The sequence below is a fragment of the Sarcophilus harrisii genome, chromosome 2, assembly GCF_902635505.1.
Source record: "Sarcophilus harrisii chromosome 2, mSarHar1.11, whole genome shotgun sequence".
NCBI lineage: Eukaryota > Metazoa > Chordata > Mammalia > Dasyuromorphia > Dasyuridae > Sarcophilus > Sarcophilus harrisii.
This window is the reverse complement of record NC_045427.1, coordinates 653,647,606-653,667,328: the sequence shown is the minus strand read 5'-3', so window position 1 is coordinate 653,667,328 and position 19,723 is coordinate 653,647,606. Positions and strand designations below refer to the sequence as shown.

Here is a 19,723-nt window from a genome sequence, read left to right as displayed (position 1 = left end):
ACAAAGGAACGGGAAGGATTCTCCACTGGAATCGATTGCTGGATACAATGTTAGTGACTCATTTGGGGGGAGAGTCCTACCCTCCTGGAGATGAGATAAGGAGTCTGAAGGAGACCCAATTACATCATCTCCACAAGCAGCCAGTCTGGCCTCTCATCGTAATTTTGTGACTCTGGACAGCTTGTTTAACCCCCGCCTCGGCTTCCTTATCTATAAAATGGGGTAACTGGAGTACCCCACCTGTGGGTTGTGGAGATCCAATGAGACCATGTTTGGAGAAATAGGAGATAAAGTGAGATTTTAAGAAAAGAGGTGTTTGTAAAGCCTGCTGGGGAGTCTGCCTGCTTCGGGTCCCTCCCCCTTCCCATCCCTCTTCCATTGGCCACCAAAAGCCAGACCTGTCCCTGCCCCCCTCCCCACCCCCCACTCAGTGAACCCTAGTGGCTCTCGAGCGCCTCCAAGATCCAATACAAAATGCTCTGTCATTCAGATCCCTTCATGGCCTGGCTCCCTTGTCCCTTTTCAGGCTGTTCACCTCCATCTCTGGGCTCAGAGCTTTCTCTCTGGCTGTCCCCCAAGCCTGGCCTGATCCCCACTCTGCTCTTACCTCTGACCTCCTCAGCTTCCTCTAAGTCCCACTAAAATCCTTGCTCCCCAAACCCCCATCCCAGGACATCCCTCCTACTCATCATTTCCTGCTTCTCCAGTACCGAGCTTGCCCTCCCACACCCACCCAGAGACTAGACACTTGTCATTTTTGTCCGCATGTTGTCTCCCCCAGGCCCCGGAGGAGAAAGCGAAATCTCTGTGAAAAGTGAGGGTTGTCTTGATTATGAAAGTCCTGCTTATTAGAGATTGTGCCTCCTTCCCCTCATCTTTTTTGCACAACTGCACTGACACAGGAATGTGTTTGTATTGCGGAAAAGCGGCAGCAGGAGCAGCTCACACCCAGGAGGCGCTTTGCCAATAGCCACTCTGTGAGCCGGACGGTGCAAGGGCTCCCATTTCACAGAGGAGAAGACTGAGCCTCCAGGGGGTCGGGGCACTTTCTCATGGTGTCACAGCTGGTGGGGGGGGGGGGGGGGGGGGATGGCCCCGGAAATACAAATGCCAAAGGGAGCCTGGCCAGGCTGGGGGAGCTTACGTTCCATCTGGGGAGGACGAGATGAGGGTGAGGGGGACGGGATGGAAGACAGGGCTGCACCCAGAGGGAGGTGGTGTGGGAAGATGGAGGAGGAGGGAACTGGAGGGAAGGCCGTTTGGCTGGAGGTCCTTTGGGAGGGGCTGGGTCATCAGCCTGGAAGAGATGGGCAGTGGCAGGCTGGAGCTGAGGAGGGCTTGGCCATTGAGGAGAGCCCTGGGCTGGATGTGGGGCCCAGCTCCTGGAGAGGACTGAGTGGGGAGGGTGTCACAGGGCCAAGGGAGAGGAGAGTAGCCGGTTAGTGAAGGGGGAGTCGAGGAGAGGCTGGGGGGCAGTGTCTGAGGAAAGACCCCCTAATCACTTGAGTGGCCCTGTCCTCCTAGGCTCAGCCTGGGGCTAAACTCTGTGGATTCCTCCCAGTTTGATTTATGGTGAGATTTGTTGGGAAAGAGAGAGGAGGAGGGCCAGGCTGGCCCCGCCTTTGGGCCCAGCTGGAGCAGGTTCCCAGATAAGGGCCTGCCGGCACTGGGACATTTCAAGGCCGCAGCCCACGTGGCCAGCACCTCCAGGCTTCCTTGGGAAGGTTCTTGGGCCAAGACCCACATCTTCTACCTTTGGAAATTTCAGGCTGGCCGTGAGCATCCGGAAGGTTCTAAGCAAGTCAGGCTGGATTGGATCCCCGTTTGGGACCAGCGACACCCCAACCCCCCCACCACCCAAGGGTAAGTGACCGTGCGATTGTCCCCTTCCTTGAAATGGGCTTTTTAAATATAAAGATGTGTTTGCCAGGAACTGCCAGTAGATCCATCCCTCGGGGGGGGGGGGGGGAGGGAGGGGGGGGGGGGGGGGGGGGGGGTGATTTAAGGCCAGAAAGCTTTGGGAAGAGCTGCCCTAACCCAGGGGCCCTTCGGGGGGGTGATTTAAGGCCAGAAAGCTTTGGGAAGAGCTGCCCTAACCCAGGGGCCCTTCCCTTCCTGAATGAGGGGGCGGGGAAGGAGGAGCTGGGGCCGCCCCTTCCCCTCCTTTGCAGCTCTCAACAACCGGTTGCTCCTAGAATGCCGAACAATGCTCTGCATCCTCTCCTATCCCAGGGGCTCTCCTGGGGAAGGAGCCGCCGCAGATATAGGAGAGCACATGGGAGCGGACCCCCAGGCTGCCCCTTCCGGCAGGCCCCAGCAGCCTTCTTTGTCCTGGGATTAGGGGGCCATGTGACCGTCCTCTCTTTCACAACTGTGGCCCCCCGTGGCTTTCTTTTACAGGCCGTCCCCAGGCGGAGGGTGTGCCAGAGGTCAGCCGGAGCCCCGGAGCCCACTGAATGAACTAAAGGGGACAGCAGCGGCCTGAGCGCGGCCGGCCCGGCCTTTGAAAGGGCAGACCCGCCAGCTGCCCGCACGCTGAGCTGTCTCTGGGATTGTCCTTGTGACTTTGGGTTTCAGTTGACAGAAGGCCACCTCGAGGCAGTCCTGGAGCTCTGAAGTGACCGCCCCATGCTCCGGGAGGCTGCCCGGCAGCCCAACAGGAGCGGTGCCCATGAGCAGGGAGCTGGGGCCGCGGGGCCGTTCACTGGGCTGGGCCCGGAGGCGCTGATGGCTGGTGCAGTGCTGGCCTCCCCAGACTAAACTTCGTTCCTGAGAATGATCCAGGGGGAAGATATGGATTGTTGCCCAGAGGTGCCCTGTGAAAAGCGCTATTTCCCAGACTCCCTGGATTCCAGTGACGCTGACGATGAAGGAATCCTGGCCTGTGAGGATTTAGAGCTCAATGCTTTCGACGGGTTGCCTTATTCTTCTCGGTACTATAAACTTTTGAAAGAAAGAGAAGATCTTCCGGTATGGAAAGAAAAATATCCCTTCATGGAGAGTCTTCTCCAGAGCCAGATTGTGATTGTGGCCGGAGAGGCGAAGTGTGGCAAGAGCTCCCAGGTGGGTACTTCTGGGGGGAGGGATGGGGGGCCTACCACAGGCCGTTGCCGGTGCCTGGGCTGGGTGCCCATTGGGAGCCAGACTGGCCTAGCAGCCAGAGAGCAGGAGCAGGGGGAGCCTGATCGGTCTTAGCTCCAGCTGGATACCAACCAAGCGATGCTCATAGACTTCTCCTCAGCACAGGACTTTAGGGTGGCACAGGGGAGCTCTAGCTCCAGAAGCCTCTAGAAAAGATTCCAGCGTACATATTAGCATTTAAAAATCTTGGTATGTGCGGCCTCAGGCTGAATACTGAGTCTAAACGGTTATGGTCCTGTTCTCAAAGTCTGGTCTTGAGATAAATGGCCTAAAGGTCCAAGAAGGTCACACTGGGCATAGGAGGGCCTGCTGTTCCCGAGATTTAGGTCCCAAATGCGTGTCTGACCCGCCACATGTTTGCACAGGCCCCGTCCCTGGAACAGCTGTCCGGTGTCCTCAGTCAGCCCCGGGGACTTGCTGGATCCAGCACAGACCCAGAGTCGTATTAAAAACATGAACTCGGCAGCACCATTTTATTGTGAGCAGTTTTAATTTGGGGAAGAACTTTAAAAGTCTCCCAGTCTAACCCCTGGCTTTGCAGAAAAGGGCAACAGCCGGAGAGGTCGCTGCAACTGGGCACAACAAACTAGAAGTTTAGGGTTCGGGTTGGCTGGAAAAAGGCAGGGAGAGGTGGGGAAAAGGTTAGGAAGGCTTGATTGGAAACTGTTTCATCCACCTTTTGGGGTGACTGCAGGTGGAGCCAGGAGAGGCCCACATCTGAACTCTGCCCCAGGTTTCTGATTTGATTTGTACCCATTCACACTCAGGGGAACCCGAAGTTTTTGATCCATTCTGTCCAAAGGAACTAACTGATAAGGGGATCTGAGTGGGAGTGCTTCCCGTGGCCTTGGAATTAGAGGTTTCCATGGGCTTTTTTCTTATTTTCTGAAAGCCCTTGTATTCTGTTCCCTGAATAGAGTTTCTGTATTTGTGTTATTCTTTATTCATAAATACTTGGTGAGGTTTTTAAAATTGGGAGGCAGAATTCAGGGCAATGAATGACACCCCCACCCTCCACCCCCCACCCCATCCCGTGGACACAGGTGGTAAGAAAAGAAATCCTTCCTAATCTGTTATGGCAAGGGCCAGTGTGCACGGAGAAGCCCATTTCCCAGAATTGTGTACCTTTAAGGCTTAGAATTAGGGTGGGCTTCTCCCTATGCTCAGCTGTTTTGGGAGGAGAGTTGAATTTTATTTTTGTTTTGTCAAAAGTTAGAAATTTTTAAAGGCTAAAAAAAGTCTTCATAGTCTTGTTTTATTCTTCCCACATTTAGCCAAGAGTTCCTAAGCCACTCAAAACCAAGGGATTAAGTGAAGGATCTTTGAACTTTTCTTGGGAGGTGCTGCCTTTGCTTACGTGTCCGGCCTGGCAGGATCAATCTCTGTCTGTCTCTCCACTCCCCACTCCTGCCCCCCACAATGTATTCAAATTGACCACATCCATGACAATCTGACAGTTCTCTTCCCCAACCCAGGCTTCCCAATGATTTCACCAGTTCAGTCTCTCTCAGCACCATTATTCCAATTTTTCCAGACTCTCTGAGGCCATCTTTAATGCCATTCTTTCCCTTTTCTACTGCTCCCTGGCTAACTCATTGCTAAGCTCTCCTCGTCCACTTCATTCTGTTCTCACTGCCCCTGTATTAGTTCAGACCTTTGTTATTCTTCTTCCACCTCTAGTTTCTTTCCCTTCTACCCTTTCTTTTGTCCTGCTGCCAGATTAATACCCATTAGGCAATTATCTGATCCCATCACTTCACGGCTCCAAAATAACTGCTGGCTTGCAGTGCATATTGTTCCAAGTTGAAATTTCCTAGCCTGATTTGAGGTCTAGCACCAAGAGCTGCTCGTTTTCACTCACCTGGAACCCTTGCCATTCTCTGCACACACAGTTCCAGCATCGTGCTTTTGGCCATTCTATTCCATATGTCTGGGATGCCATCTCTGCCTATTGAAATCTTGCTCACTTTCATGAAGTCTCCCTAAATCCCTTCACAATTAGCCCAGTGGAAGTGAACCTTCTTAAATTCTCATAGCACTTTGTTTATAGTACTTCAGTCAATCAGTCAGTCAACACTGATTAAAGTGCTATCATGTGCTGGGTACTGTGACTAAGCACTAGGGACACAAAGCTAGGTAAAAGAGAGCCTCGGTCTTAGTCCTTGCAATCTGGTGGGGGGACAGCATGCAAACAATAACATATACAAAACAAATTCTATACAAGGATCCATAGGAAATAATCCTCAGAGCAAAGGCCCTGGAATTAAGAGGGGTTGGGGAAAGCTTCCAGTAAAAGAAGAGATTTTGTTGGGACTCAGAGGAAGCCAGGGAAGTCTTTGTAGGGGAGCCCTCCAGGTGTGAAGGACAGCCAGAGAGTGCACCGAGCCAAGAGGGAGACGGCATGGCATGTTCATGGAACCACTGGGAAGCTGGGGTCCCTGGATGGAAGATTAGATGGAAGTGGGATTCAGGGTGAAGAGGCTGGAGAAAAGAGGAAGAGAAGAGCTTATGGAGAATTTGAACCCCCCCCCCCCCCCCCCAGGTATTGTGTAGTGATCCTAGAGGTGACAGGGAGCCCCTGGAGCTGATAGGTTTATTGATGGACAGCATGGTTAAACCCATTTGGGGAAAATCACTTTATCGGCTGTCTAGAGAACGTCCTGCAGAGGGCAGAGGCTTGGATTTACCCAGACCCACCGTTATGGTCATCTAGGTGTGATGAAATGAGCCTCTGCACACTCAGAGTGGCGGTGGCCAACTGGCAGCAGCTTTGGGTGTGAGGATTGAGAGATCTGGAGGAAACTAGGATGACTCCTGGTTTTGAGCCTGAGGGTCTTGTAGTAATAAGGTAGTATCCTCAACAGTGATATAAAGGGATCTGTATTTGTGTATCTTCTCCTTCTTTAATAGATTCTGAAAAGAAAAGATTATGTCTTACACATCTTCATAGCTTACTCAATACCCACTATAATAGCTTAAAAAAATAGATACTGAATAAAATACGAGTTTGAATAAATATTGAATGCCTGCCATTTGATGTTAACTGTGGTTCCAAGAATATGTTTACATACCCATTTCAGTGAAACCATCCCTCCCTCACTAAAGAAAGCTAATACTGATGTGCCTCAAGTTTTCCTTTTTTTTTTCAAATCAGATTAACTATTCATTTATCAATTTCATTAAGGTTTTTGGATTTTTTTTTTAAGTTCCTGATTTTATTTATTAATTCAGTAGGATTTTTTTGCTTTCAATTTTGTTAATATCTTGATTTTCAGGATTTCCAAATTGGTCTTTAAATAGAAGGGGGAAGTTCTAATTTGTTGTATTTCTAGGGGTTTTTTTTTTTTTTTTTTTGGTTGTTGTTGTTGTTTGTTTGCCCAATGATCCATACTTTCTCTTTTTTATTGATGAGAATGTAGAGATGCGAATATTCCCCTAAGGACTGTTTTGACTGTATTCCCAAAATTTTTGCTATATCGTCTCACTGTTGTCATTTTGTTCAATAAAATCATTGATTGTTTCTGTGATTTGTTCTTTGATTTACCCATTATTTAGGATTAAGTTATTGAGGCTTCCTTTAATTTTTAATAACTTCAGCAGCTTTTTATTTAGTATAACTTTATTGTATTTTGGTACATAAAAGATGAGCTTTAATAGTTCTTTTTTGCATTTGTTTGAAAGATTTCTCTTAATACAAGGGTGGGGAACATCTGGCCCTTGGGCTATGAAATTGTTTGCTAAGCAGTTGCAGGTGATTGAGTTGTATAAGCTGATAATTTTATATGGCCTATGAGTGATTTTATAAATATCCAAATTTCTCTTGATAGATAAGTTTCTCCATTTCTGCCCTAATAATATAGTCTTTTTGTGTGTTTGAAAGTTGCATGTACAGCTAAGAAATATGTATACTTCTTTTAATTCCTATTCAGGGATCTCCAGAGGTCTATGATAATCAGCTTATCTAAAATTCTGTTCACATCTTTTGCTTCTTTTTTGTCTTATTTTTTGGTATTAAATTTATCTTTTTCCCAGAGCAGTAAATTGACATCACCTACTATTAATAGTTTTGCTACCTCTTTCTCCAGTCACTCATTTAATTTTATCTTTTGGTATTTAGATGCTATACTATTTGTGTGTATGTGTGTGAGTGTGTGTATTAATTTGTTGTCTATTTTACTTTTCAGCTAACTATACTTTCCTTCTTTATCTTAGTCACTTAGGTGGCTCACTAGTCCTGTAGTCAGATCCGAGTTCAGATTTAGCCTCAGACAATTGCTAGCTGTGTAACCCTGGGTAAGTCATTGAATCTTTCCTAGTCTTAGTTATTTCAAATGTAAAATGAGGATAATAATAGTCCCTGCCTCACAGAGTTGTTGTTAAAATCAAATGAGATAATATTTATAAAGGCCACAAAAAAGGTTTATTCCCTTCCCTTATTTCTTTAATTGTCTATTTTTCATTTTGTGAGTGAGTTAATGTATATATTTATATTCACTGTAATGATTGTTAATTACGCTCTTCTTTCCATTCTATTCTTTTACTTTTGTTTCCGTTTCCTGCTCCCTTTTTGATTTGTTTTGCTTAAGACTGATCTCTCCCTTAACTTACTTTCCCTCTTTTTCCCTCATCCCTTTTCCCTTCTTTCCTTAGTGAATTAAACTTATTTCTCTATACACCTCTGTATGTATTTGTATTCTTTCCTTTGACTAGTTCAAGTGATAGTAAGGTTCATTTGTCACTAGTTTCTTCACACCCTTCGCTCCTGTTTGTATAGACTTCTACTTGTGTACTTGTTTTCATATTATAATTTTCCTCATTTTTCCTATTCCTCTTTCTCTTCCTTCCCATTCTTCTTTTAAGATCTTAAATATAATAGAATACTTTCAGGCCCTCTATCTAATCAGTCTCCCTGAAGTGATCATTGATAATGATAAGCGTTCAGGCATTTATGTATTATTTCACCATATCTTTGTTAAGTCCCCAATGATTGCTTACTTCTTTTTAACATTTTCTTTCTGTATTATATTTCTGTTTCTACCCAGCTTGCCTAGAAGTCCTCCATTTCATTAAAGATCCATTTTCCTCCTGTAAGATTATACTTAGTTTTGCTGGGTAAGATATTCTTGGCTATAAACAGCCTTTATTCTTTGAAGCATAGTGGATAGAGTGCTGGGGCCAAAATCAAAAAGACCTGAGTTCAGATGTCATCTAGCTTCTGTGCCTCAGTTTCTGCAAAATGGGGAAAATAACATCACCTCTCTCTCAGGATTGTTGTGAGGATAAATAATGTTTTATATTAAAAAGGTTTTTTTTTAAGTGCTTAGTATAGTGTATTATGTGCATATTCTTCTCCCCCTTTCTGAGATAGTGTTCTCTACTCATAGCTGTAGGTACTAAATCTTAGGTGATTTGACTTCAATATGTAGATTTCTTTCTGGCCATTTTCACTGTTTTTTCTTTAGCTTGGAAGCTCTGGATTTTGACTATAGTATTCCTAGGAATTTTCACAATGGGGTTTTCAGGTGACTGGTCTATTCTTTCTGTTTCCATTTTGCCCTCAGAGATGTGGGCGATTTCTTTTTGTGATTTCTTGAAATGTGATGTCTAAATTCCAATAGACTTGGAATGGAAAATGCCATCTGCATCCAGAGAGAGAAAAACTCTCCTGCAAAGCTCTTGTTTCTTTTTCCATTTTTCTTCTCTCTCTCTTTTAAGATCCTTTTGAACTCTTCCAAGAGAGTCTTTCGAGCTTGAAACCAATTGATAGCCCCCCTTGGAGGCTTTACCTCAAGCCGTTTTGTCTTTGGTATTCTCTTCTGGGCTGGTTTCTGGTCTTTTTTGTCTCCATAGTTGCTTTCTGTGGTCAGAACTCTCTTAGATTTTTTACTTATTTTTAAAGATTGAAATGTGCGCTGAGGGCCCAGTGGGGATTATCCTCAGCTTCTTCTGTGGGTGATGGTCCTCCTGCTGCCTTAGAGCCAGTGCTACCAACTTCCCCACTGCTCTGGGTGGACTTGGCCAAGTCCCATCTGTCAGGTTGGTTCTGGGGCTCATTATTTGCCTTTTGTAGTTGTAGTTGTGTTGGAGGTCTTACAGCTGGTCTGCTGATCCACTGGCTTTTGAACCAGTAGCCAATGCTGCTGTATTTTGATTTCGAGCTTCCCACTAAATTCCCCACGGACCTTCCCTTGCCACATAGGGCTGTGTTTCCCCCCTATCCAATTGAGACAAAGTTTTCCTGAAGTCTTTCTGAGATATCTCATGCTGTAAAATTGTTATACTTGGAATGTTTATGGGTTCTGTTGCTCCAAAATCCATTCAGAGGTTTGATCTGCTGTTGATTCTGACAGAAGCTGGGAGAGCTCAGGCAATGTCCTGTCCACCCTCTGCCTTTTTTGGCTCTGCCCCCTAGTCCAGTAATTCTTAAAAATTCTCTTCTCAAGCTGTTTTCCAGATCAATTCTTTTTGTTACAAGAGTTTTTATAATTTCTTCTGATTTTTGTTTTGTTTTTTATTGAAAATAGCTTGTTTCCTAATGTTGTTGGCTTCTATTTGGTCTGTTCTAATTTTTAGGGTTTTTTTTTTCCCTTGGAAAAGATTCTGTATCTCCTTTTTCAAGTTGTTTAATGTTCTTTCTGAATCTTTCTTTCATAGCCCTTAATTCTTTTTGGATTTTTCCTACTTCACTCAGTTGTTTACCAAATTATTTGTAGTTTTTTTTTGTTGTTGTTGTTGTCTTGTTTTTTTTTGTTGTTTTTTAATGTTAAGCTCTTGTTTTATCTCTTCCAGGATTTGTGCCCATGCTATTTTTCTTTGAGGCTTTGCTTAGAGATCTTTTCAGTCATTTTCTTCTTCTGGGTTTGCGTCTTAAACTTCCCCTGGACCAAAATAGCTCTTTATTGTAGGATTTCTTTCTGTTGTCCCCTCTGCAATCTGCCCTGAATCTTTGACCCAGACCTCCCTGACCCGCTTCCTGGCAAGGCCTGAGCGGTCAGGACTCAGTCGGATGCGTTTTCTAAATTTTCACAGCAGGGGGAGAGTTTGGCTGTCCTCCTTCCTCACTGTGTCTTGGCTCGGATCTCCATTGGGTCTTCCTCATGCCATGTCCGCTACTCTTTCTAGAGCACATCCATGATGCTTCTCTTTGGGGCAAGGGACGACTGGGAAGCTGTTGAAGGAGTGCGGCGAAGGGATGAGAAGGACAGGGACCACCTGAGTGAAGAGCAGGCAATGGAGACGAGAGATGGTGTCAGGGAGGCTTGGGGGGAGGGAGAGTGAGGGCAAATAAAGGAAGGTGAGAAGAGGAATGAGATTGGAGAAAAACGTAATTCTTGATTAGATTCTGGATGTGTTGGTTCTGAAAGGCGTGTGGGGTCTCCAGTTGGAAACGCCCAGCAGGCAAAGAATGATGCAGGAGTAGTGGATAGGAGAGAGACCAGAGCTGATCCCTGGATCTGCGAGTCAGCAGTCTAGATGTGAGACTGATTAGAATGACTTGAGGCCATGAATCCTGAGTGATGCTGGGGGAAGAGATGGGCGCCCATAGGCAGCAAGGGCGTGGGGCGGGGGGGATGCAGGCTGTGTTGGAAATGCCAGCCAAGCTCACGGGCAGAGTTCAGAAGCGGCCAGAGCTGGATAGGGTTGTTGGACATGGAGTCGTCCCCTTTGAGTTCATCATTGAATTGCAAGGATTGGGGAGGGCCCCAAGGGTAAGGCTCCAGGCCAGGGCTGAGGATGAGTGCTCAGGTGAGAGACTGTGTGTGCATGAAGCCCTTGGAGAGAACATGGCATCTGGCAGACCGTAAGGGGCCTGTTATTGTGCCAAGGGCCCCAGGGAGCTCAGCAGAGACGCGGGCTTCAGGATAAAGTGCAGGGCTCACCTGTACCTTGAGCCAGTATTAACACTGGAGAAGACGGCTTTTGAAATGGAAGTGAGGAGCTTGAGATGGCTCTAGCAGGGGGGAGCTTCTAGATCAGGTGGCGTGTTGGGAATCATTTCAGAGGAGTCCCTGTCTTTACAACAATCATTTGTGTTCTTTGAGCCCCATTTCGGATTTGCCAAACTAGAACAAGCATTTGGCCCAGAATCTCTTATTGCCCCCAAAAGGGCCTCCTGCCAGACAGTTTACAGAACTCTGACCACTGGTCTGCTCATTGTGAGGAGGTCCCCAAAGGCTTGTGGGAAGGTGTTCTGATGGGAGCATCTTGAGCCAAAAACCCAGGCCAAGTACCAGCTCTCTGGGCACATGAGAAGGCAGCCCCAGCCAGGAGTTCAGCTGCTGGGCATTTTGGGGAAGCCCTCATTTGGGCAGAGGGCTACAAGGCCTGGCCCTGACTGGATTGTCAGTATCGTTTCCAGGGTTGTTCGGAACAGCGCCCTTTACTGTCCCAGAAACACGGAATATGTGCCCAGGAGCTGGGCCCAGAACTGGGTCACTGTGCCCAGCATTGGGAGGACAAAACCCCGGGGTCTTCCTGTCCTCAGGCTCATTCTCTCTAAGGTGACTTCCTGACCAGGTCATTCCCATGCTTGATCCCTGCAGGGACTCCACTTTGTCTCCACTCAGAATCTCTTGGCTGCTGATTACTTCAGCCTGGGACCACGAAGCCCTTCGTTCTTCCCTCTGATTAGGGGCCGACAGGGAGCTGAGGCTCCTTGTCCAGGAGGTGCCATGCTCCCTAGGAAGCTCCTTGAGGATGGGGCTGTCCTTATCTGTCCCCAAGGGGTTTAGCAGAGTAAACACTGATGGTCGTTCAGAAGGAAAATAGGAGTTCCTTAGTCCATCATTTGGGACCCTGCCCAGGAGGGCGCTCCTGAGGGTCCAAGGGTCCAGATCCCCCCAGACCCTGGGATTCTGGGTAGGAGGTGAATGCATTTGTAGCTACTCTAACTCTCTAAAAAGCTTTTCTCTGAATGGTTTTTTAAAATCCATTTAAAAACTCCTTCTGTCCTGGGAACGGCACCCCCAAATCCCACATCTCGGCCGAATGGCCCATGTCCACCTCTCTGGGCTTGGATTTAAAGGAAGAAGGAAGCGGGGGGTGGTTTTAGTTGGAAAAAGCTGGGCTATTAAAAGGCACCAACCATTTTAAAAATAAAACGCCCGATGATCCAGTGAATGGACAGAGCCACGGTGGATTTGGGGCAGAGCTGAGTGGTTCAGGTTGTGAGGCCTCTGGGAGATGTTGGTTAGACACAAAGGGAGGGATGAAGGCTTGAGTGTTTGCCTTTCTTTTCTAACCCTCCCTGGGCGGAGTAAGATCCTGGCTGCTTAAGCTTCTGTGTTGTAGTAATGAATTGCCAGGGTTTATTTACCTTCCCTCCTGGGGAGGAAGGAGGAGCAGAGATAGTGTTTGGCTGAGAACATGCAGCGATTTGCATTTTATTTCAGGGATAATTTGTTATTTTAATTCTGATTCCGAGATTTCAATGCAAATATAATAGCTTAGAGCTTGGATCTTCAGTTTTTTTCAAAAGATAGCCATCAACCTCTGGGAAGATTCCTAGTGAACAATAAGTCTTTTATGCTCGAAAATAAAAGTTATCAACACAAAAAAATCTTCAGAACCCAGCCCAGAGAAGAAATGACTTGAGTCCCTTTAGCCTGAGCATCAGATTGAATAGCCAATTAATTCCCTTTCTCCAATAGTAAGTTTATGAATATGCAGTGGTGAGATGTTCCTGGAGCACTTTGGAATGAGACACCAGCTGGGCCTTCTCCTGGAGGTCCCACCAGCACCCCTGAGGCAAATTGTACCCACCCCCAAGCTCCTCCTCACAATGGCACCCTGTTTCTGTCTGCCAAGCTGTGGCTCCGTGCTTTTATTTTTAAGAGTGTTTTATTGATACCTTTTGTTGAATCCCAGCCCTTCCCAACTAGAAGCACCTTGCTCCCCAGTGAGTGTCCCTAAAACCAAAGCCAGGAAGCAGAGCCTCCTGGTGGCTGGCCAGGTCTCTTCCCTCCTTGATTGATCCTTTGTATGGCTCCCAGCTCTTCTAGATCTGATCTTGCTCCTGTTGGAATGCCAAACAGAAATCATCAGATTCAGTCATTCAAGGTCCTCCCCAGTCTGGACCCCCGATTCAGCAGGACACAAAGCCCCCCCCCAGAACTGGGTCACTGTGCCCCCCCCCCCGAACATGTGGCAGGCGCTGGGCTGCCGGTTTGGTCACGCCCACTCTTCATGGTCCCGCCCACTCTTCATGGTCCCACTTGGGATTTCTTGGGTGGGGATGCGGCCCTGCTTTGCCATTTTTTCTCCAACTCAGGTTACAGGAAGGTAGGCTGAAGAGCAGCCTGAGGTCACACAGCCAGTTAGAACCCGAGGCCAGATTTCCTACTCTCCACTGGACCACCTAACCACCCTCAGAGCTGCCTCTACAAAGGGGGAAGAAGGCACAGAAAAAAAGCTAAAGACATAAAGTGCATGATGAGCATGAAGGGTGGGCTGGCCATCGGAGCAGAAGCCTTGGCCTCTGCCACCCTTGGCAAGGCTGACTGCATCTGACAGGGCTCAGTGGGAAGCCCAGAAAGTGTGGTGGGACATGTAGGACCTCTGGGGATGCGCCTTCTGCAGGCGCATGGGAAAGGGACCTCCCCCTTGCCTCGGTGTCCTCCAGGTATGTCCTGGGCTCTGCCCCATGGGCACCTCAGCTGGCATACAGTGTGTCAGAATCAAGGCCTCCTCCCCCAAGAAGCTCTTCCTGGTCTACTTCCTCAGCCCAGTCAGAACATTTCATTTGTCCCTTTTCCCTGCATTAAAGGGCATTGTTCCTGCCTTGCCTATCTTGACTCACAGTCCCCCCAGGAGATGTCCCCCCCAGCTGTCTTCCCTGTGAGACTTCCTGCTGTCTCTGCACCCGTTGTTTCCATCCTGGAGACCAGGCTGCTCTGCCCACCTCTTAGTTTTTGCTCTCCCCACCCGTCAGGACCTCCTGGAGCCCGCTGTCCCGGTTCACTTAAGCTAAAGTTTGGAAGCACCAGCTCGGCATGTGGGAGGTGCTCAGTGACTGGCCGGCCAGCCGCAGCCAGGGACCGGCTATCTTGACTGTCGGGCCGGGGAAGGGGGGCCCCCTAGTGCAGCAGCCCCTGAGGCTCCGTCTCCTTCTCCACCCAGGTGCCACAGTGGTGCGCCGAATACTGCCTGTCCACTCGTTACCAGCACGGCGGGGTGGTCTGCACACAGGTGCACACGCAGACCGCGGTCCAGCTGGCTCTGCGAGTCGCCGACGAGATGGACGTGATCTTGGGGCACGAAGTCGGCTATGTCATCCCTTTCGAAAACTGCTGCACCAGTGAAACCATCCTGAGGTTTGGGCCCCTTCTGTCTTCACCCTGGGCCGGGACTTGGGCAGAGCCCCTGTCGGGGTGCTCACGGTGTCAGGTGCTCGTGGCACCAGCGTGGGCAGCTGTCTGCATTGGGAAGGCCAAGCACCCTCATGCACATACAGGGAGGACAGAGACTGCCCTGAATCTGGCTTCTGCAGCCAGGCCCAAGCCCATACCCGCACTCCTGTCCCCTCTGAGGGGCCCAGGGAAAGGCTGCTCAGGAAGCTTGTGGGCTGACCTCCCCCCAGGTCTCATGGACTGGTGTTCACAAAAATGCCCTCGCTGAAGCTCGTGTGGGGGTTTTGTGGATCCTGCACTCAGCCAGTCAGCTGAAAGGTGTGGGGCCTCCCCAGGGCCAGGCCTGTGTAGGAGTCCTCAGCCTGGGGGGACAGCAGGTCCGTGTACTACCAGGGCATCAGGGGATGGGGGAGGCACCACAAAGGCCGGGCCCTGAATGGGGTCTGAGTGCCCCAGTGAGGCAGGCCGTTTCCCCAGGGCCTCCTCATGGCTTCCGATCTTGGGGTCTTTTAGGGTTGTGTAACATTCTCCTTCAGTGCCCCCATTACAGGGACCAGTGCTCACTTATGTTTCCTCTGCCCAGGTTCTGTACAGATGAGATCTTGCAAAGAGAAATGATGTCGATTCCTTTTCTGGGCTGCTATGGGGTCATCATCCTGGATGACGTGCACGAAAGGAGTATCTCGACGGACGTGTTACTCGGGCTTTTGAAGGACATTTTGCTGGCCAGGCCCGAACTGAAGCTTGTCATTATGACCTCCCCTCCCCTGGTGGGCAAGCTCAGTTCTTACTACGGGGCTGTCCCTCACATCGAAGTGAGAAATGAGTCGCCCGTGGAGGTGGTGCACCTGTGCGCGACTCCCAAGGACCACCTGGTGTCCGTCATCCAGCTGATCTTTGAGATCCATCACACCGGAGAGGAGGGCGACATCGCAGCCTTTCTGGCCTGTGAGCAAGTAAGTCCCAGTGGCTGGGCAGAGCCGTGTCCCAGGAGCATCCTCAAGGCCCTGGGGCCCCCGGGAACTCCCCGCTGTGAGCCGCGGCTGATGGGGAGAAGCTGAGCACTGCCGAGAGCTGGCCACCCGTGGGCCAAGCCTTCCAACAGGCCGAGGTTAGGGCTGAGAGGTCTGTCCCAAGACCCCTGCCAGGAGCCTTTTCTCTCCAAACATCTCTTCGCCCCCATCTTCTCGCATTCTGGGTCTTCTGGGCTCCAGAGGCAGCCATTTCCTAGTGTAGATGATGCTCACTTGAATGGGTGGGAAGGAGATCTTCCTTGAGGCAAAGTCATTTCCCCCCCCAGGCCACGTGCTCTTGGCTCTCAGGAGAGGAGCACTCTCCAGATTGCTCTTAGCTCAGGAAGCTCTCAGGAGAGGTCTGAGGCAAGTGCTGGAGAGGGATAAGTGCGCCCGCCTGGGTTTAGGAGAAAAACATGGCTTGAGGAAGCCAAGCAAGCCCTCCTTGAGTCATCTCTGAATGAATGAGCACCATCGAGGAGCAGACAGGATTTTCCTGGGACAGAGGAAATGGAGTGAGTGATGGAGGCAGAGCAAGGGGAGCTCAAGCTAATGGGGGGATTTCACGTGTTGGGAGAGCTCTGGGCTGGTAGCTGTGGTTTCAGCTCTGCAGCCACTTTGAGCCAGCGCCCCATCTCCAGGCTGTAGACTGCTTGTTGGAAAAATGAATGAGGTGGATTAGATTGGGAATGGCCTGCAAACTCATTTGAGATGCCGTGCCCCAGCAGCCTCCTACCACTTCTCCTGCCCCAGCAGCCTCCTACCACTTCTCCTGCCGCCAGTGGTGTTAGAAACATCCAAATGGCCCCAATTAAGTGATGCTGGAGGCTCTTTCCAACCCTGAACCTGGTTAGGCCTGAGGGAGGAGGAAGCAAAGTAGAAGAAGAAAGGCAGGGATTGAGAGGAGGGACTGGGATACTCTCCTTTTGCCTCAGCTTTTGATGCAAATGATCCATCCAGGAGTAGGTAGTTCACTCACTTCATTAAGGAGAGAGGGGTTGTTGCAAACAAAATTTGAAAAAGAAAGAAAGAAAATCTTAGATTTTAGAGTACAGTTTTCCTCTATTTAAAGAGCCTAATGGTTTAGGAACAGAATTCTTGTTTTATAATAACTCTAATTTTTTGCACCAAATTCACTTTTATTGCTTCACAAAACATACCTGCCATTCAGACATTTCCAGAAATAAGTGATCCTGTCTCATTGAGTAGCACAAGTTATCAAAAGCACTTTGCTTGCATGCTTGATTGTGTCGGGGGCATTTGCTGCCTAACTAGGCCAGCAGAACCCTTCCCACCGTGACCCAGATAGAGCATCTGCTCATAGAACACGCGAGACAGAAATCCTAGAGGCTGTCCCACGGCTCTCAGCCCTCCTGCCTGCCCAGCACACGAGGTCTGCTGATGGAAAAGGAAGACTTCCTTTCCCTTGAGATGGCTTAGAGTCGGCTCAGAAAAAGGCCAAAGGGCAAGCCCAAGGGGGGTGTGTCCCCAAGGGGGGTCCTCTGTGGACTAGAGAATGTCATTTAGTCAGCCAGCCAGTACAGCCTCAGCCACAGCTGCCGTTGGAAGCGGTTTCCCATTCTCGTTGTATTTTCTTTGCCCTTTTGCAGAGGTGATAAACTTCAATGGCACCAGTTATGAGCGTTCTCTTGTGTCTGTCCGAGGCTGCTGGGTTATCATTTCATTTAATTAAAAAATACTCGATTAATGATTCATAAGGTGAACTGATTTTTTTTTTTTTTTTTTTGCTCATGGATTGCATTATTTTTGACTCTAGGAAATTGAAAAAGTCCATGAGATTGTCTGTCAGGAAAGCTCTAACTTAAACCCAGATCTCGGGGAGTTGATGGTTGTCCCTTTGTATCCAAAAGAAAAATGCCTCCTGTTCAAGCCAAATGAAGACGTAGAAAAAAGAAGCCAAATTTACCAAAGAAAAGTGGTGTTGACGACCAGCTCGGGAGAGTCCCTGCTCCGAGGCGGCTCCGTCCGGTTTGTGATTGACGTGGGCCTAGAGCGGAGAAAGGTGAGTCTCGCCTGAAGGGTCCCAGACACAGCTGAGTCCTCTCTATGGCCTGGGAGAAGCTCCCCGAGACAGTAGGGATCACAGTGAGAAGGCGCGAGCCCACTAAACTCACGATAATCGACGCTTGCTCTGCCTGGCACCTTTGCCTTGGCTAACGTACGGGGGACCAGGTCTACTTCCCACTTCCCAAGCAGCTCTGCCTGTGGAGACATGGGGGTTGGGCTCCTTTGGGGATGATCAGCATCTTCTCTAAAGGCGTCAGCTGCCCAGGTTCTGCCCCTTGTCATGTCATAATTGGACGGAGCCCTGGGTGCCCACCAAGCCTGCTGGGACATACAGGGTATTCCCTGGGAATAGTGTCTCTCCTCACTCCAGAAAAGCAGCCCATTCTTCCATCTGAGGATGCCCGTACTGTGTGCCAGGCCCACAATCACTTCAGGGTACCTGGCAGGGCTCCTCACTTTCCCAGCCTAAAGTAATGTCTCTCAAGGCAGAGAGAGGGACTGGGTTCTCCTAAAACCAAACTGGATTAATCATGACAGAAGAGATTCTTGGCTCACACCAGGGAGCGGGGGAAAGAAGAACAGCAGCTTAGACATAAGTTCTCACCTAAAGTAGCCGGCCCCAGATTCACTCCTGGGGACCATTGGGGTTCACTCGGTAGGGAAAGTCCCTCCTGTGGTGCCCCTGAAGGCCTTAACGAGTTGCCTAATTGGTTCTCAGACTGCCCAGGGTCCAGGGCTTCTGTGCCTCAGAACCTTGTGAAAACAGTCCCTGGAACATCCTTCTGGAGTTGGCTTGGCTACAAAGGCCCCTTGGCCTGCTCCCCCCCTCCTTCTGAGTCCCTTACTCCTCCAAGGGCAAATACAATGTGCTGGGAAGGGCTGGACCCTCCTGTGGGATCCCAGCTCCCAGAGCCTTTTGGGGTGTGGATGGAAGGCTTGTCATTGGTACATGAGGCAGAGAGAGGGGACCGGGTAGCAGCTCTAGCTCTGGCAATGCCCATCAGGATGGACTTCCTCTTAGCTTGCCTGGGGCTCAATAGGCTGTTTCTCCCCAGGTCTACAGGCCTAGGATCAGAGCCAGCTCCCTCATCCTGCAGCCCATCAGCAGGAGCCAGGCCGACATCCGCAAGCAGATTCTGGGCGCTTCGTCCTCAGGTACCATGGGCCCTTGGATCCGGGGGGCATGACGCACACAGCGGGGGCCGGTAAAGGCAGCAGAGGCCTTTTCTCTGATTTCTTGCAGGCAAACTGTTCCGTCTGTACTCTGAGGAGTTTTCCTGCAAGGACATGAAGCCCCTGAAGGTCCCGGAATTACAGGAGGCCAACCTGACCAGCCTGGTCCTTTTCCTGAAGCGCATCGACATCGCCGGCCTGGGCCACTGTGATTTCCTGAGCAGACCAGGTAGCATGGCCCGGCCATACGTCTGTCTGTCCATCTGTTGCTCTGTGTTGTTCACTGATCTTGTTTTTAATGACTTTCTGATCATGGCGAATCTGGGCAATGGCAGGGGGCAAGGGAGACCTCCTGGCATCAGTGCTCAGGGCCAAGGAATGTAGGTCCTGGCGGGGAGAGTGGGAGGAGCGTGCGCTCAGGGAACCCCCTTCCCTGGTGCATCCTTTCGTACGGTCCAGGTCAGACTGCATCCAAAGGAAGCCAAAGTTTCAAACTTAGGGCAAAGGTTTTGTAATGAGGGCAGGCTCTCTGCTGTCCTGAGCGGGCAGCAAGGATCCTTCCAGAAATGCTTGGGGCCTCCCGGGCAGCTCACTCTCTCTGGGGCTGCCTTCAGTATTAAAGCCCACCTGAATTCCCAAGGAAAAGTCCGGGAAGAACAAAGAACCTTGCCCTTCACCTCACATTCGCCTCACTTCACAACTCCACCAATCATGCATTAATGTCCCAGTTTTCCCACATCCCCTTTAACATTCATCATTATCTTTTCCTGTCATCGTAGCCAATCCTAGAGGTGGGAGGTGGGATCCCAGAGTTGTCTTAATCTGCATTTCTCTGATGAAAAGTGATTTAGAGCATTTTTTTATATGACTAGAAATGGCTTAAATTTTTTCATCTGAAAGTTGTCTGTTCATATCCTTTGACAATTTATCAACTGGGGAATGACTTGTACTTTATAAATTTGAGTCGTTCTCTACCTATTTTAGAAATGAGGCCTTTATCAGAAACTCTGGCTGGAAAAG

General features: G+C 49.4%; 1 protein-coding gene and 1 long non-coding RNA gene across 2 annotated transcripts in view; one reads left to right on the top strand and one right to left on the bottom strand.

The window, feature by feature from the left end:
* The window catches only part of DHX32 (DEAH-box helicase 32 (putative)), a 58,539-nt gene that overhangs the window by 22,169 nt on the left and 16,647 nt on the right, over positions 1-19,723 (top strand). The window contains exons 2-8 of the mRNA XM_031957010.1: positions 1,769-1,863; positions 2,401-3,063; positions 14,260-14,453; positions 15,073-15,445; positions 17,280-17,525; positions 18,586-18,685; positions 18,774-18,932. Of these exons, the coding sequence (XP_031812870.1) occupies positions 2,776-3,063; positions 14,260-14,453; positions 15,073-15,445; positions 17,280-17,525; positions 18,586-18,685; positions 18,774-18,932 (1,360 nt within the window). The 5' untranslated portion in view covers positions 1,769-1,863; positions 2,401-2,775. The remainder of the gene's footprint in view (positions 1-1,768; positions 1,864-2,400; positions 3,064-14,259; positions 14,454-15,072; positions 15,446-17,279; positions 17,526-18,585; positions 18,686-18,773; positions 18,933-19,723) is intronic.
* Positions 13,006-17,286, bottom strand: LOC116422008. The gene is made up of 2 exons (XR_004232614.1): positions 16,663-17,286; positions 13,006-13,156 (listed from the first exon to the last, which is right to left on the bottom strand). It is a non-coding gene; the product is annotated as an uncharacterized LOC116422008 (long non-coding RNA).